The sequence below is a fragment of the Calypte anna genome, chromosome 6 (assembly GCF_003957555.1).
Source record: "Calypte anna isolate BGI_N300 chromosome 6, bCalAnn1_v1.p, whole genome shotgun sequence".
NCBI classification, from domain to species: domain Eukaryota; kingdom Metazoa; phylum Chordata; class Aves; order Apodiformes; family Trochilidae; genus Calypte; species Calypte anna.
This window is the reverse complement of record NC_044252.1, coordinates 28,307,557-28,321,077: the sequence shown is the minus strand read 5'-3', so window position 1 is coordinate 28,321,077 and position 13,521 is coordinate 28,307,557. Positions and strand designations below refer to the sequence as shown.

Below are 13,521 nucleotides of genomic sequence, written 5' to 3'. Positions count from 1 at the left end.
TGATGTGAATAAACTGGATTTACTTTGGACCAAAGGAACTTGGGTCACGTGCCCGTCCTCCTGGGCCGCCCATCCATCTCCTCATTCTTAATTGACCCTAATTTGAAGAACCTTTTGGCTGCTTTCCAGTCAATTCTGCTTTTGTCTAAAATCCCGAGACCTGACTGCCTGCTGCTGAGGCCATCACAGAAATATTTGACACAGGACAGAGAAAACCAAGCCTATCCTATTTTAATGCCAACCACCATGGTTTCTCTGATCCTTTAGTGTCCTTCAGCAGAATTTCCAAGATGCCAGCTAGCAGGGGAGGCAGGGGGGGAGAGGGTTTGGAAGAGGAAGGCACACACATTGCAGGGAAAAAGCAAAATCCACCCCAGGAAATCAAGCATATAATCCGCTTGGGTTCACATCTGCCCCCAGGTTTAAATGACAGGCTGATTTTCTACTAGCTGCTCTTTCAGCCACTCTGTTTTTGCTGGATGTACAATTTGTGTGCTGTGTATATACATTCCTTGTCCTGTCGTTCCTGTATTCATCAACCCTAATCATAGCTCAGTATCTCTTACACTTTTAGCCCCTGTCTTGACCCATTTTAATTACCTTATTACCTCTTCAAGATAAGAAAGTCTTACCTCAGTGATCTTTTCCATTTCCTCAGAAACTTTCTGGTTTTGTAACCCTTCACTAAGCATTTGCTACTTAATATTTTTTCTTTTTTTTTTTTTTTCTGAAGCTGCTGTTTTCCTTCCATTTGCAAAATCCACTCAATTTTAATTTTCTCTCACTCCTTTTCAGATCGTGTCACATGGTTGGAAAAGTGTACTGAACCATCAAATGGATAATAGACAGATATTTCCATTTGTTTTATTTTAATTTAACATAATTCCTTTTCTTATTTATCTATTGTCAAGTTTACATTAGTGGTGCAAATGATATTTGCCTATTTCACTAAATTCTCTACCTTCATTTAATAAATTTTGAACTCTGCTATTTACTCATGTGCTAATCTCATGTCGAATTAGAGCATTATTACTGCAAATATCTTTTAAAAGCTGGAAGTAGATAAAGGTATGAGATTGCATTCTAATTTAAGACCATCCCAAAACAAGACAAAATATGCTTTTTTGTGGGCATTGGGACTGTTCTCATTTTCACATACATCACTGCCTTTCTCAGGCCAGCCCCTAATATTTCTTCTCCTTTTGTCTCCCCGCCGTGTCTGAAGCAGTTTGCATGTTGATTTGTTCAGATCCTGGTGCTGCCTGGTGACTGAAAGGCTGTTTGACGTCATTCTCTGATTTGTGTTATTTCTAATGTTCCTTTTTTTAGCTTGCTGTTTGATAGCCCTTTCCTGTGCATTATTACAAACTCTGGGACCCTGGACCTATGGACCAAATTTTCTCCGCTAGTCCACGGTCTGGGTCACCCATAGTTATTCCTCATCTATTCCATCTTCTTAATGACTACTTTGATGTCAGTGGTGAGGAGATGTGATCACATTTCCTCATGATATACAGCCTATCTTAAGAGTTGTAGGTTACCAAGTGAGGAGCATGTTTCCTGGAACAGCTGCCATCAGTACACATCTGGAATACCTGCCTTTTTAAATTTTTTTTTCCTGTTTGCTCAGAGAAATGAAATAAAGGTTTAAACTTCTCAGTCCTTAGAGCAACAACCACTGGTCTGACAAACTGGTGATACCAGAAAGATTAATAGTAATCTATTACTGGCAAAAAAATCTACCATTTTATGGATGCTGGTTATGTTTTTGCTTTGTTGATTGCCATGACCTACTCTGTTTGCAGGTCCCTAAAGAGCACTATGGGGTTAATGCTCCCCCCAGGAGGTATCAGGCATCTCACAGCATGACCACCATTCCCCTTGCTCAAGGGTTTCAGAAATGTTTTTTCAGACTGGCTGCAGTCTTAAGGAGAAAGCTCAGATCTGGATGTCTAGTTTCAGCCATTTCTTTGCAACTAGAACAGAAATAAGAAAAAGTACAAGTAGGGAAGAAAAATTGGATTTTTAGAGTGCAACTCATAAGGACACAGGTCCACTTAGGTTTGATTTGCCAGCAAAACCCTTTTAAGAGGTTCCCACCTTCTCCCAATCCATCCCTCCCCTGTGCCACAGTTTTTCACCTGTCAGTTCTGCTGGTGCAGCTCTCTGTAGGAATGCAATATAAACCTTTTTGGAAGAAGGGAATTGCTTTTAACTGCCACGTGTGTCTGCTTGTAAATCCTGCTCTGAATGCACAACTTACCCAGTGCTGTTTGCTGTCTGCTTATTATGGGAAGAATGTTTGAGTTCAAGGGTTGCTCACAGTGCTTTTTTCCTTCACTCTTTGCCAGGCACAGTGATGACACCAAACTACATAGATTCCAACAGCCTCAGTGTTGCCCCATGGTGTGACTGCAGCAACAGTGGAAACAACATAGATGAATGCCTGAAATTTCTGAATTTCTTCCGGGACAATACATGCCTTAGTGAGTACAAAATTAGATGTCTTTAAATGTGTCCCAGCAAGTTTTCTGAAATTTCTTTACTGTTTTAAGTATGTTCTGATACATCAAGGCCATGTCTTTACACTTTGTCAGCATCGTGCTGCTGTAGGCATAAGGATTAAACAAACAGGCAAATATGCCTGGTACTAAAGAAGCTCTTGGAAAAAAAATCCAAAAAATGAAGTTGTGTTGTTGTGTTGAAGTTGTGTTGTTATGATATAAACATAGAAATATGTTTATATCATAGATCATATTTGGACTCTTAACAGTCAGGCTGCATCTGGACCAAAAAACTGCAACATCTGAGGGACTTGTGTATAATTTAAGAACTTCCTATAAAACAAAAAGACACAGAGTTTATGATATGAAGGATTTGCTGTGGCTAAGTGTAAATTGGATTGTGCTTGCAATTTATAGCCAAGCTTCAGTTTTTCCAGGCTACTCACTTATCTCAGATGCCTGGGTTTACACAAGTCTGGATGGTACCTATTGTTAAGATTTTGTTAAATTATTGATTTTTTTTTTTCAGTCAAACTCGGTTCCAAATTAGGGACTAATATAAATTTCAGAATGGCTCAGTGGAGTCGATTTTGGCAGGTTCTCTTTTCAAATTTCCTGTCTGCCTGGAGCAGCATAATTGGATGATGTGAAGTGTGCAATCAGAGTTTTAATTTCAGATAAATGAGGAGACCAAAAGAGCTTGGCTTCCCTAGCCTAGCAGAACAGAAGTTGAAGTGATACATGATTATTCTCTGAAATTGCATTAGAGAGGCAAGCCCAGGTAGGGAAAAGGATGTCTTCTTCATGAAGAAATTAAAGATGATTTTTAGTTTAATACAAAGTTTTTTCTCTGACAGAGGGTGGGAAAAGTTACTATTTTCATTTTTAAATTCCTTTTGTCATTAACGGGCCTTTTAGAGTCTGGAGAAAATGTCATCTTAGAACCCCTCCCACTTTTTTCAGACAAAACAAAAATCACTTTTCCATTATGGGATGAAAACTAGGAATTTCTCCTTAGTCTGTTTAGTTACAAAATATACTTCCCCTTTAAGCTGCAAAATAAACCAGTTATTTTGGCTTTTACAGAAGATGTGGGAAAAAACCTAGCTTAAATATTTATTCAAAAACCTATTTGGTTGTTTATGCAAAATGGAAAATCTGAGACCATACCCTGAGGGTTGGGGGACTCAGAAGGCAGGAGACAGAGGGTTGCATTCATGCTGTGCCTGATATGGAGCTGGGATATGAAGCTGAGTTTATCATATCCACCTACACACCCAAAATCCTGATCTTTCTTGCATCTCTGTATGCACTTACCTAAAAATTGCACTCTAGAGCTGAAAAACCTTTTGCAACAGATGTTAAGTTGGAACCAGAGTGGAAGTTTTGATTTCAAAAGGTGGGTATGACAATGCTGGTGAAAATTAAGAGTCTGCTTTAGTAATTATTCCCAATAAGGACAAACATTGCATTGGGGTTTTTTTTACATGTTTAGGTGTTTCAGTAAAATATTCTAAAATATTCAGTATTGTCCTACAGCATACAGCTTTATATCAGAACTGTGAAATTGGCCTGGTATTCAAAAAACCCTAAAAATCCAAATTAACAGGCCCCAGAGAGGGTGTAGATGCCCCATCCCTGGAAACGTTCAAGTTCATGTTGGATGGGGCTCTGAGGAACCAGCTGAAGATGTCCCTGCTCACTGCAGGGGGGTTGGACTAGAGAGCTTCAGAGGTCCCTTCCAACACAAACCAATGATTCTGTCATAGAATCCTAGAATATGTCAAGTTGGAAGGGACCCACAAGGATCATTGAGTATGATTCTATGAAATAGTAGAAGACTTGTTCTAAAGACCACTTTTACTTACTGGAAATTCAAAGGGAATTGAATTGCATGTATTTCTGTGATCCTTCTTGCAATAACTGGAAGTTACTGTTAATTCAGGAATTCATAGGAAACCAGTGCTTTGTGTTGTCTTATTCAGGTAAAACCAAGAAAAATATCATTTCATTCTTCCCACTTTTTCTCCATCAACCCAGCTGATCATGGTGCTTTTTACACGTTCTCTTTGCATGTTGGAGTTCTAAGAGCTAATATCAGAATAAAATACATCTTTTTCAGATGAAAATTAAATGTAAATTACTTTACAAGGCAAGGAATACAGCTGAGAAGAAGTATTAATAAATTCCACATATTAGTCCCCAGTGAAATTGTTTGATTCCTTGTACAAAGAATTTGAAATAAGAAATCCCTAAATCCATGTTGAATCCCTGAAGACCTGATTAAAAACTGTTTTTCTATTTGTTTATAAAAAACCCAACCAATTTACTCTTGCCATATATACAGTCTTTAATCCCATGAAACTGTGATAAGCTTTTTAACTTCAGAATATAAAAGTTTTAGTTTAAGCATGCTTCCCTCACCTAATTATGCAGATTTTGATTGAAAACTGTAAGGAAAAGATTGTCTTAGTTAAACCATTTTGTCATTACAGGGATATTACTTTTATTACAACAAACTATAGAAATACATTAATATTTTGCCTGTTTTCTGGTTTTAGTTTGCTATGTAACATCACCTGCCTGAATTAGGACGTAATATTCCAACTGAATTTTGTAGCTGAAAAGTAATTTTTTGAGGCTTTTGGATGGTAAGAAATGTGATCACAGTAAGTAATAGAGCTTCTGTCAAGAATTGTTGGGAACATTACAAAGAAGAGGCTACACCAGATAATTATGTGACCCCAGACTCTCAGTTCATGTTTCTGATGTGTTCAAAATTAAGACAGATTTTTCAGCATAGAAATTGATTTTCTATAAATACGTATATTCACTTGGAATAACAATGATTCAAATGTCAGTCCTGGTTTCTGCTATTTGTTTAGAAATAGAAAATTGCTTGTAATTTATTTTTTACAGAAAATGCAATTCAGGCTTTTGGCAATGGTACTGATGTGAATGTGTGGCAGCTAATCGTACCAGTACAGACCACTGCAGCCACAACTACAACAGCTTCCAGAGTTAAAATACCAGGTTCAGAGACCACTGACAATGAAATACCCAGCCACAATGATTCACCAGCATGTGCAAACCTGCAGGTAAGAGAGTCTTGGACTTGATGCAGTGATTAAATGGAAGTTTTTTATTCATAGATGAATATTCTGCTGCATAAATAGATGCCTGCTTCAGTTGGAATCTCAGTTCCTTCCTATGTTGTAGCTACAAGCTGGAGATCCTGCAAAATATCACTTATTTTAGATAAAAAATGTGGACTTTATTGCCTTTTCAACTCAGAAGCAGGGTGTAGTATTTACTTTAGCATAGGTTTGGGTATGAGTGTGGCACTCTTCAAGCCCTGCCAGGGTATGTCAGACTAAATTAATCCCCTGAGTAATCCAAATTCAGAGAGAACTCTTAATGTCAGCTAGCATGTCCTGTTGCTTACTTTCTAATGTTATTGGCAGTGAACTTAAAAGGTTTTTTGGCTGAGTAGGTCTGGGTATTAGAGAATATGTAGTGAAGAAGCTGGACAATGAGTGAAGCTATTTTGAACCGGGGGTTTCCTGAACTGGGGTCAGAGTCGTGATGTGATTTTGGCCGATGGCTGCAGTGATTTTCTTCACCAGTTCAAATTGGCAGTTCCTGGTGTGCCATTGATTCTGGATTGGAGAGGCTCATCACTGGCTGAAGGCAACTATACTTAGATCTTAGAAAGTCTGAACAAACTGGGCAGGAGACAGCTGTAAAATCAAGGCAGGAAAGAGATAACAGGAAATGTAAGATGAAAACACCCTTAGGCCAGATTAGAATTTTGGGGTTTACGAATTTCTGTTGGTTTAAATGCAAAATTAGGGATAGATCAGCTTGGTCTGGGGTTTTCTTGTCTTTTGTGAAGGAAAATTGCTGTGTGAAACAAACGAAAGTGTCCAAGGTCTCATCTGATACCAAGATACTTTTTTTTCTGGATACTCCAGTTCTTCCCCACTTGTAGCATTCACGGGTCACTTATTTAAGAAAAAACTTATTTTATATTCTTCATGTTAAACTGGATAAAAGTTTCCATGTTCACTAAAATAAACTATTCATATTCCTCAGAAATATATTTTTCTTCTTTACTTTTCCTGCACTATTCTTTCATCTTCATCTTCCTGCAGTTTCTTCATTTATTTTGCAGTGGAAGATTGTGTATGAATTAACATTTTTAAAAGGCATTACAGAGGCACAATATATGGAGTTAATAGGAGATGGCATTGAGTTTAGATCCTTCTGTTTTAGTTCTGTTCTTCATATCTGTGCATTCGTTTTTGTTAAGATTTGTAAGTTTTTGATGAGAGGGAGATAATTGTAAGCGTGCATTTCTATATGCAGTGGTTATTCGACCAAACAGAATATTCTAACAAGACAAGTAACGTTTTAAACCTGAAATTTGTAACATCCTGCATTTAAAGCAAGACCTTGATAGGATATTATTAATTCACTTCATGTTACATTAAAAAATTGTTTTGTGGGAGAAATCTCATTTTCCTCCAGTGTTTGTGCAGTCCCCTATAGAGTAAGGCCCCCAGATGCTCCCAAACTACACATGATAAATAATGAAGAAGTGGCAAGTAATCACAAATCCCATTGGATTCAGTTTGATTTGCAAATGTTCCTCAAGCCTGAATTCTCCCCTGTCCTCACTGCTATTACTCTGGAATTTTGAAGTCCCATCCCACATAAATTAATCAGCACTGGTTTAAAGCTATGTTGTGGCTTCAGGTGTACCCTGATGTACTTTGTACTTGACACAAGAACTAAAAGTCTGTAAGGAAAAGAGTTTCATTTAAATAAATGATCCTCAGCTGTTTTGTAAAAACCATAGATAGGTCTGCACTAAAAGTTCACTAAGAATCAAGCAGTTTAATTCTTGTGAAATACAACATTCTGGTGCTCACTACTTCCTTGTGTCAGACCTGGAACACAAAGAACAAAGCTCTTACACTTTAATGCCTGTTTCAAAAAGTAACAGGAATAGAGCCAAAACAAGCCTACGCTTTTTTAAAAAGAAACCTGTGCTTGTTGGACAGTATGGTGCCACTTTGCAAGGGAGTCTGAAACCTCAATGTGAGTTTTACAAAAGAACTGGAGGCATTCAGATCACACTTGGAGAAGTGCACTCATTCCAGGGCTCTCCTCCCATGAAAAATATCCCTTTGTAGTATTTTCAAAACATGAAGTAGTGCAACCAAAAGCAGTCTGAAGGGCTTTGTTGTGCTCTTAGCAGTCAAGCTGAAAAGTTTCACAAAGGCAATGTAGCCTAAATGCTGTGAAAAGTAGAATTAGAAGCATTAGTCTCAGCACAAAAAGACAATGGCAGAGAGGAGATAAGGAAATGATCATTGAGATGCTACAAGGCTACATTTTCTAGTCAATGGGTTTAAAAATACAGGGAAGGAACAAAGAGCAGGAAGTGATTGATTAGTACAAATTACCATCGAAATAAATACAGTAAGGGAAGAAAGAGCAGGAAGTGATTGATTAGTATAAATTGCCATAGAAATGAGCAAACACTAACCTCCCAGGGTTGTAAAATACAGGGTACTAACCTGATCTGCCAAGAGTGTCACTGGCTGAGCAATTTTTGATACATTTTTTTCTGACTTGTTCAGACTGGTTGTAGAACAGCAAAAACACACTAATGGTTTTGTCCCTGTGCCATGGTCTCCTGCATGCATGCAAATGTGAAGTCAGAAGGGTTGTGAATGCTTAAAGAAAATTTGAGATACTCTTTGCTTACTTGTACTCAGTATTTATTTTGAATATCTGTTGAAGGTTTGGAATTCTAAATAGTTTTTCCTTCAGTGGAACTGTTGGAAATTGTTCTTCATTTCAGCATACTATTGCTACAAGCATTTACAGTTCTTCTGTTAAGGTGTTATTTTCTTATTTCAAACTGACAGAGAGAAATGTTGATTTCTGATAAGGGTTTTTTTATGTTTGTGTATGCAGAGATCTTTGTAATACTCTCTTTCTGCTATTTTTAAGTTAGATCAGGCAGGAAGATGCTTAGCTTTGTCAGGCATCCTATCAACTCTTTTATAAACCTGGCTTCTAACAAAGCTTTCTGAAACAGAGAGCAACTAGTGGTTAGTTTTATGAAAAATGCTAAATTCAAGAATACTTTGAGGTGCTTGACATCTTCCACAGGATCCTCAGCAACACACAGAATCATTTATAAAATCCTGTGAACAAAAAGGAAGATGAATGCCAACACCCTGCTCCTTATACAGGCATATTTTACAAAGTCATTTCCATCCCTGTCTCTTTTTTTTTTTTTTTTTTCTGATAGCTTCACTCTAATGTTTTCTGTTCAACTGACAGATTTGGTTATCCTTCATTCTCAATCATAACTTGTGTTCTGTGCACCAGTCAAAAAATGGTTCTGGTCTTTCAGTCTCACATTCTTCCACCACTGCTTGAGCCGTCGTGTTGGATTATTTGGAAGGGCCAATGGAATGAGTTTGGATGTGTACTCACACCATGTATTCTTCAAGAAAAATGCTACTTCTGCATCTAGCAAAGAAACATGGAACTGAAAGATGGTAATGAAATGGAATGGTGCATTAGACCAGATTAGATCAATTGTTACTGCATCAGCAGCAGAGATAAGCAAAACCCTGAGACGTGCATACTGGGTTTGCTGTAATATTTGAGAGGACATTTTGTACAAAAATTACAGAAATCAAGATGGCTAAGGAGTTTTAAGTGTAAATTTATGCATTGAAATCTTATCAACTCCCTAGATGGTTCTACACTCTGTTTTCCCACGTTTGTTATAAATGTCTTGCTCTAGTTAACCTTAGTGCAGCATTCAGAGGGAATTTAAAGTTTTTGTGATTTTGAGGAAGTGTGAGGAGCAGATGTGTGTAATTGAGCCCTTCTGACTGAAAGCAAGAACTTTTCAGTCAAGTAGGTAAATGTCTTTCTACCCTCCACAGAAAAATATTAAAAAAAAAAATGTAAAGCTCAAATATTTTTTGGAGAACAAGGAAGAAAGAGAAATATAGATACATAAATATGTAAATTCTTCCCATTTGCATGTAAGATTATTAAGTGTTTAGAATAGATATGGGTCTGTTCTTCCACAAATACACGTAATTCCACAGAAACCTGAGACTGAGGGAAGTAACTATAATGGCAATGGCAAGTCTTAGGGCCAAAATAGGAGGCAGAATTCACAGATTTGGAGGAAAGCAGAACTTGCAGACTGGAAATATCTGTTCTTTTTGTTGTAGATCTCTCTCTTGCAGATCTCAGCCCTCTGTGAGTATCTGCTAATCTGGTGTTTGAAGTCCTGTCTATAATCATTCCATGTAGCTGAATATTCCTGTTGTTTTTAAGGATTGTGTGGGTGTTTGGAGAATGTTAAAAGCTTCAGTGTTGTATCCTGAGGATCAAGACACAGCAGGTCTGGAGCTCCATGGACTGGTAATTGGGTGGTGGATGAGCATTAGCAGGACCCAGGGCCAGCATGTGGGTGTGTGGCTGCCAGCACAGCTGCTGAGATGCTGCCCTGGAACAAAGACAGAAGAACTTGATTTATCCCCTGGGCACTAGTATGAAGTCACCCTAATGGCACACCTTTTCCCATCACCTCATAGCCTTTACCCTTCTCTATCTTTTGAGTTTTGAGAAAAACAAGAACTGTCCTTTCTAGTGCCCTGCATCCTCTGTCCCTCAGGAGAAGTCCCAGTTGGACCTCTTGCTCCAGGCATTAGAACTGCTCAGAAAGTTGCAGTCTGGGGTGAAAGATGGACAGGAGTATAAAATTCCCAATGTTATGCCAGAACAAGATAATAATAATAATATGAAAAGTTTGAAATGAAAACATTTAAATTTACCATCTGTATTTCCAGGATTAGCTGACACAATGGGCTGGGCCTGCTGATAGAAGTCATTTAAAGAACACCTCTTGATAGGTTTTCTTCTGAAAAGGCAACATCCTTAATTTGATTCAGCAGAAATTGTGTTGTACCTAGAGAAGTCTTGTGTGCTCTGCATGTTCAGATTAAAATCTGTCAGCCAGGGATAATGTAAAGTTTCAGCTTTAATTTTACAGTTCTAATCTGGGGACCACTGAACAAAATATTTTATGCAAGCCAAGACTGCTCTTTCCATTTAATTCCTTGACATTGATTTCAGTGACTTTACTCCTCATTGCTTAAGCACAGTGCTGGAGTGGCTACTCAGAAATGTGGAAGTATAAAATTCCCTGAGACTGTACTAATTTACTGCATGGCTCTTGAACCTTTCAGACAAAGCCAGGGGTCAGATTACCATGAGTGAGAGACACGTTTTGAGTTTTCTGTTTGTTTGGAAATCTTGATGTTTATGGGCAAGAAAGCAATTGCCAGCACTGTACCAGACATGGACCTTAGTGGTAAAAGGTTGCTTTGAGGTGCATGTATGGGTAGATACTCATAGTAGTATGATCATGTAGACTGCTCAGACTGAGAGCAAGGCTGCCCTTGGCTTCTTCAGCGTCTTTGCCAAAGAATTTCAGGACCAAACAAGAGAGGCCATTTTAATCTTGCTGAAATCCTGCTGAAGTTACAGATGTGATGAAGGGAGATGATTAATTTCTAAGCACAGAAAGTCTTTTGCCTCTTTTGAACATCAGGTGCACAGTTTGAGGATGCAGCCACTGTAGGCTCAGATGTTTCATATTAGTGTCAGCATTGCTATGAGACATCAGCCCCCAGCACTCAGTAAAAAAATGTTCTTATTTACCAGACTTGGTTTAACTTCATAGTTGAACATCAGCCCCCCTTGCAAGATCAGTCACAATTTTTCAGGTGAAACACAGGCTAAAACTCTCTGACAGTGTAAGTCAGCCCACCCCTCTTGTCATCAGAGCTAGAGAGATGCAGACAGGTTAACGTTCAGTCTCTGTGGCACATAAAGGTCTCTATAACACTGGACCTTGTATTTAATTATAAACACTCCACTGAAACATTTTTCATGTTGGCAGCTGGGAGTAATAAACCCCTGTTACTGAAAGACAGCAAAATGGTTTATTTTGCATATTAGAATTACAGTTTAAATTATATATTTTTTTTATTAGCATGCTTTTCATTATACCAAAATTCAGTGCTGCTGGAGATCCTAATACTTCAGAATTGTTTCATCAATGATAAAATAGTTTACAGTTCATTAAAAAAAAATTGTAATACTCTGAGCATCTTTAGTGTGTATTATAGTAATACAGCACTTTATAGCAGACAGTAAACCTCCAGGCTACAGTTTTAGGGATCGTGCAATTTTGTTTTATAGTTTAATAATTGTTCAATTGAAATGAGCATGAGGTTACTAAAAACCAATTTAATGACTTACAAAAATGCAGCTTCGTTACACCTTTACAGAAAATTGAAATTCCTATGGACAGATCATGGTTCTTCTTCCTCAGAAAGAAGTTTGCAAATTATTGCAACTAAATGAGGATGCAGCATTTGCAGTGTTCCCCTAAGCCACAGTTGTTTCTCTGTTTCACATCAGTGTCCTCTTACAGGAATACCCACAAAAACATGAAGTCCTAGAATAGACCAGGATAGGAAAATTGGATCACATAAGATAAGCCAAATCAAACTATTCATAGCCCATGTTATTACTTTATGTGGTTCTTCATCATACTAAATGTATTCCTAATGTCAGCCAACTTTAGTTCTCAATCAAATATTTAGTCCATCATGTGTTTCTCTTTCTAAACAGCTCACTGCAGCCAGCAAAAAACAGACATAAAATGGAATATTATAATTTAATTTTAAGGCATAACTACTACTAATGAAAATTTTGGGCCGTTGCATTGCAATGATAGATATTTAATCATATTGTCTTTGGAAGTATAGTTCATAATACATTGTGCCTTTATGGAACTTGACAAAGTGCTTTGTTTAAGACATATTGTTTGCTGTTAGCAAATACTTGGTTTTAGCCACGGCTCTGCTTCCATTTGTACTTGTTCAAGTGCAGGTAGCTCTGGTTATGCCAGCAGGCTGACCCTGTTGCAAAGCAAGTGCAGGGAAAAGGGTTGTGCCACCAGGTTTCTAATGGAACAAGAGCAGAAACCATGAAATCATCAGTACTTTTTTTTTTAACTGGAGTAGCCTGCAGGATCCCTGCATATAGACCACACTCCCATCATTGTAGCAATGCCATAGGTTGATAACAGAAAGGTATTCCTGAACCTAATAAACTAGTTACCTTCAGTGAAGCCAAAAAGATCACCTCAAAGCCTTGATTTATTCTGCAAACCCCATAGTGTAGTTGGGTACTCTAGAAAAAAAAAATTAATATTACAAAATCTGGTAATGCACTATATAATGCTCAAAAAATATAACCACAGAGATACATGAGGAAAACCAAAGTAAAAACTCAAACTGTCTCAGGTAATTGATACAGTTGTCAGTACAGAGGTGTTTCTTTCTAAACTAGGAAAACAGCTCAGCAGTTGCCAGAATAGATTGAAATTTAACAAATAAAATTTTTCTTTATCAATTCTACCTTTTTTTTTTTTTTTTTGGCAAAGAATTTTGCTTGTCAAGCATAAGGATTTTACTAGGCTTTTGTAATTTAAATGTATCTTTAAACACTGTTATTGAATCAGATATTGATGGGTTTTGTAATGTGACAGCTTAAGACAAATGGCAGTGTGGAGGGTAGGTATTTGGGATGGTGAAGCATTTTAATCACAAGTGAATACAGTTTTATGGATTCCATGACTCTCCATACTGTGGAGGAATGGTGCAGAGGGGTGGAAAGTCAGGGCAGCAGTATAGAAATCTGTTGCCTGACTGAGGGTTTTTTCCCATCTCTTGTCCTGCTCCCTGAAATCCCCAGAGGTGAGAGAGATCATAGAAACATGGAATGGTTTGTGTGGGAAGGGACCTCAGAGATCACCAATTCCAACCCCTCTGATCCCAGATCCTGACATAGGGTTGTAAAACTGGCCCCCTTGGTGTCTTTTCTCAGAATCTTTGTT

At 37.8% G+C, this 13,521-nt stretch overlaps 1 protein-coding gene across 1 annotated transcript in view; it reads left to right on the top strand.

Annotated features, from left to right (window-relative positions):
* The window catches only part of GFRA1 (GDNF family receptor alpha 1), a 138,596-nt gene that overhangs the window by 106,281 nt on the left and 18,794 nt on the right, over positions 1 to 13,521 (top strand). The window contains exons 6-7 of the mRNA XM_008490116.2: positions 2,352 to 2,486; positions 5,424 to 5,602. Of these exons, the coding sequence (XP_008488338.1) occupies positions 2,352 to 2,486; positions 5,424 to 5,602 (314 nt within the window). The remainder of the gene's footprint in view (positions 1 to 2,351; positions 2,487 to 5,423; positions 5,603 to 13,521) is intronic.